This window comes from Procambarus clarkii, chromosome 75 (assembly GCF_040958095.1).
Source record: "Procambarus clarkii isolate CNS0578487 chromosome 75, FALCON_Pclarkii_2.0, whole genome shotgun sequence".
Classification (NCBI taxonomy): Eukaryota; Metazoa; Arthropoda; class Malacostraca; order Decapoda; family Cambaridae; genus Procambarus; species Procambarus clarkii.
Window position 1 is genome coordinate 687,501 of NC_091224.1, and position 2,548 is coordinate 690,048.

Here is a 2,548-nt window from a genome sequence, read left to right on the forward strand (position 1 = left end):
GATTTCAACATTATTGCTCAACTTTTGCAGGCCAGGTCAGTTTAAAAGTTCTTCTAAAAGATAGATGGCAATCCTGAGCCTGCAAAACTTGTTGCAGTTGGTGCTCCAAAGAGGATGAATCTTCATCACATAAAAAACGACGAAAACGGTGGAATGATGAGCACATTGTATTTGGATTCTTCCGGCCAGAACATGAAGCTTTTAAATCCCTTCCCACCAGGCAAGTGCTTCTTTTGTAATGCCTCGCACAGTAATGAAACGTTGTTCCTTCAAAACTTACACGGCATTTAAAGACGAAGCACACTGAACACTATAACAAATCAAAGCAATTTTTTAAGGCAACTTTGAAAGCATACTTGAAGCAACAGTCAACCTTTAAAAGTCAAATTAAGCTCCCTGACATGAAAGCACTTACTCTTGCTTCTCTTAAGATCACACACACCGTTCTTCAGAAAAAAAAGCCATTCACTGAACTTGAAAATGTTGCACTGCCTTGTCTTGAAGTAGCAGCTGACCTTATACATGGAGGGAAAGATGTAGTGAAGAAAGTGAAGCGAATTCCGTTGTCTGATACTACAATAAGTCGTAGGTCTGTGATGTTAGCAGATGACCTGAAGAAACAGCTTGTTAAAAAATTGCGTCTAGCCGCTTCGTTTGGTATTCAACTGGATGAAACCACAGACATAGGAGGAGAAGCACAGCTGATAGTTTACTGTCGGTTTCCAGACTTAGAAGAGAAAACCTTTGTTGAACATTATTTGTGCGTCCTCCAGCTGGGCGTAGAAACAACAGTATACAACTTTTTCAGAAACTTCATGATTTCATTATTGACGGTGGCATTGACTGGTCAAAATGCAAGTCTGTTACTACTGATGGTGCAAAAGCTGTGGTCGGTGCAATCATTGGTGTTGTAAAGAAAATCCAAGCGGTCTCACCAAATTGTATCGCAATTCACTGCGTGATTCACAGGGAAGCGTTAGTGGCAAAGCGACTGAATGAAACTAGAAACACTAAGGAGAAAAATGACTTTGAACTTCTACTTGATGATGTTGTCAAGATGGTTAATCATATCTGTGCACATGAAAAAAAAAGCATAGAATGTTTCGTGAGTTGTGCAAGGATATGGAAGCTAATTTCACAAAACTCCTCCTTCATACTGAAGTACGTTGGCTATCTCAGGGTAAGGTTCTTAATCAAGTGTTTGCATTGAGAGAGCAGCTCTGTGTTTTCTTTACTGAGGAAGCAAACCCCATGGCAGTTAAATGTCTGGATGTGCTCTGGCTGGCAAAATTGTCTTACATGGCTTCAATCTTCGATCATCTAAACAAGCTGAGCATCAGTCAGCAAGGCAAAGGTGGGGATATTTTTACAAACATAGGGAAAATAAATGCATTTAAACTGAAGGTGAAAAAAATGGAAAAGCAATGTAGAAAAGAGCTGCTTTTCTGATTTTGAATTATTTGACTCATTTAAGAGAGAATGTGGCTGGGAACACAGTATGCAGGCAACAGAGCAGACACTGGAGGTACATATGGCACACTTAGTTATCAGACACCTTACTCTAATGCAAGAAAACCTTGACTTCTATTTCCCAGACAGTGAGAATGACCAGCTGACCTCCAACATGTGGATGTTTAATCCCTTCACAGATGAAGCAACTGATTATGTGATACTCTTTAGGAGCTTCGAGCAGATTATTCACAAAAAACAGTTTTCAAGACATTTAGCCATCCCATGGATTTCTGGGTTACCCTGCTTGGTATTCCAGCATCTAGCATCCAGTGAAGCATCTAGCTGAGCAGACAATAACCATATCTGTACAGATACCACCATCATATTTGTGTGAGCAAGGGTTCTCTAGTTTAGTTTGGTGAAGACAAAGAAAAGGCATGCAATCCTGAATTTATCCAGTTTTCTCTTTAAGATGTCCACGGTTGTTCCGGCAATATTTCTTATAGTAGCTGGGAGGACGTTGAACAACCGCGGACCTCTGATGTCTATACAGTGTTCTCTGATTGTGCCTATTTAACCTCTGCTCTTCTCTGGTTCTATTCTGCATTTTCTTCCATATCGTTCACTACAGTACGTTGTTATTTTACTGTGTAGATTTGGTACCTGTCCCTCCAGTATTTTCCACGTGTATATTATTTGGTATCTCTCTCGTCTCCTTTCTAGAGAGTACATTTGGAGAGCTTTGAGGCGATTCCAATAATTTTGGTGTTTTATCTCGTCTATGCGTGCCGTATATGTTCTCTGTATTCCTCTATTTCAGCAATCTCTCCTGCTCTGAAGGGGGAAGCGAGTACTGAGCAGTACTCGAGACGGGACAACACAAGTGACTTGAAGAGTACAACCATTGTGGTGGGATCCCTGGATTTGAAAGTTCTCGTAATCCATCCGATCATTTTTCTGGCTGACGCAATATTTGCTTGGTTATGCTCCCTAAACGTTAGATCGTTGGACATCATTATTCCCAAATCCTTGACATGCTTTTTTTCTACTATGGGAAGATTCGATTGTGTTTTGTACCCTGTATTATGTTTCAGAT

At 40.4% G+C, this 2,548-nt stretch overlaps 1 protein-coding gene across 1 annotated transcript in view; it reads left to right on the top strand.

Moving 5' to 3' along the window:
- The window catches only part of LOC138356914 (protein FAM200C-like), a 2,208-nt gene extending 410 nt beyond the window's left edge, over positions 1–1,798 (top strand). Inside the window, exons 2-5 of the mRNA XM_069313446.1 lie at positions 98–220; positions 352–760; positions 970–1,105; positions 1,475–1,798. Coding sequence (XP_069169547.1) covers positions 98–220; positions 352–760; positions 970–1,105; positions 1,475–1,798 — 992 coding nt within the window. The remainder of the gene's footprint in view (positions 1–97; positions 221–351; positions 761–969; positions 1,106–1,474) is intronic.
- Positions 1,799–2,548: the final 750 nt, after the last annotated feature.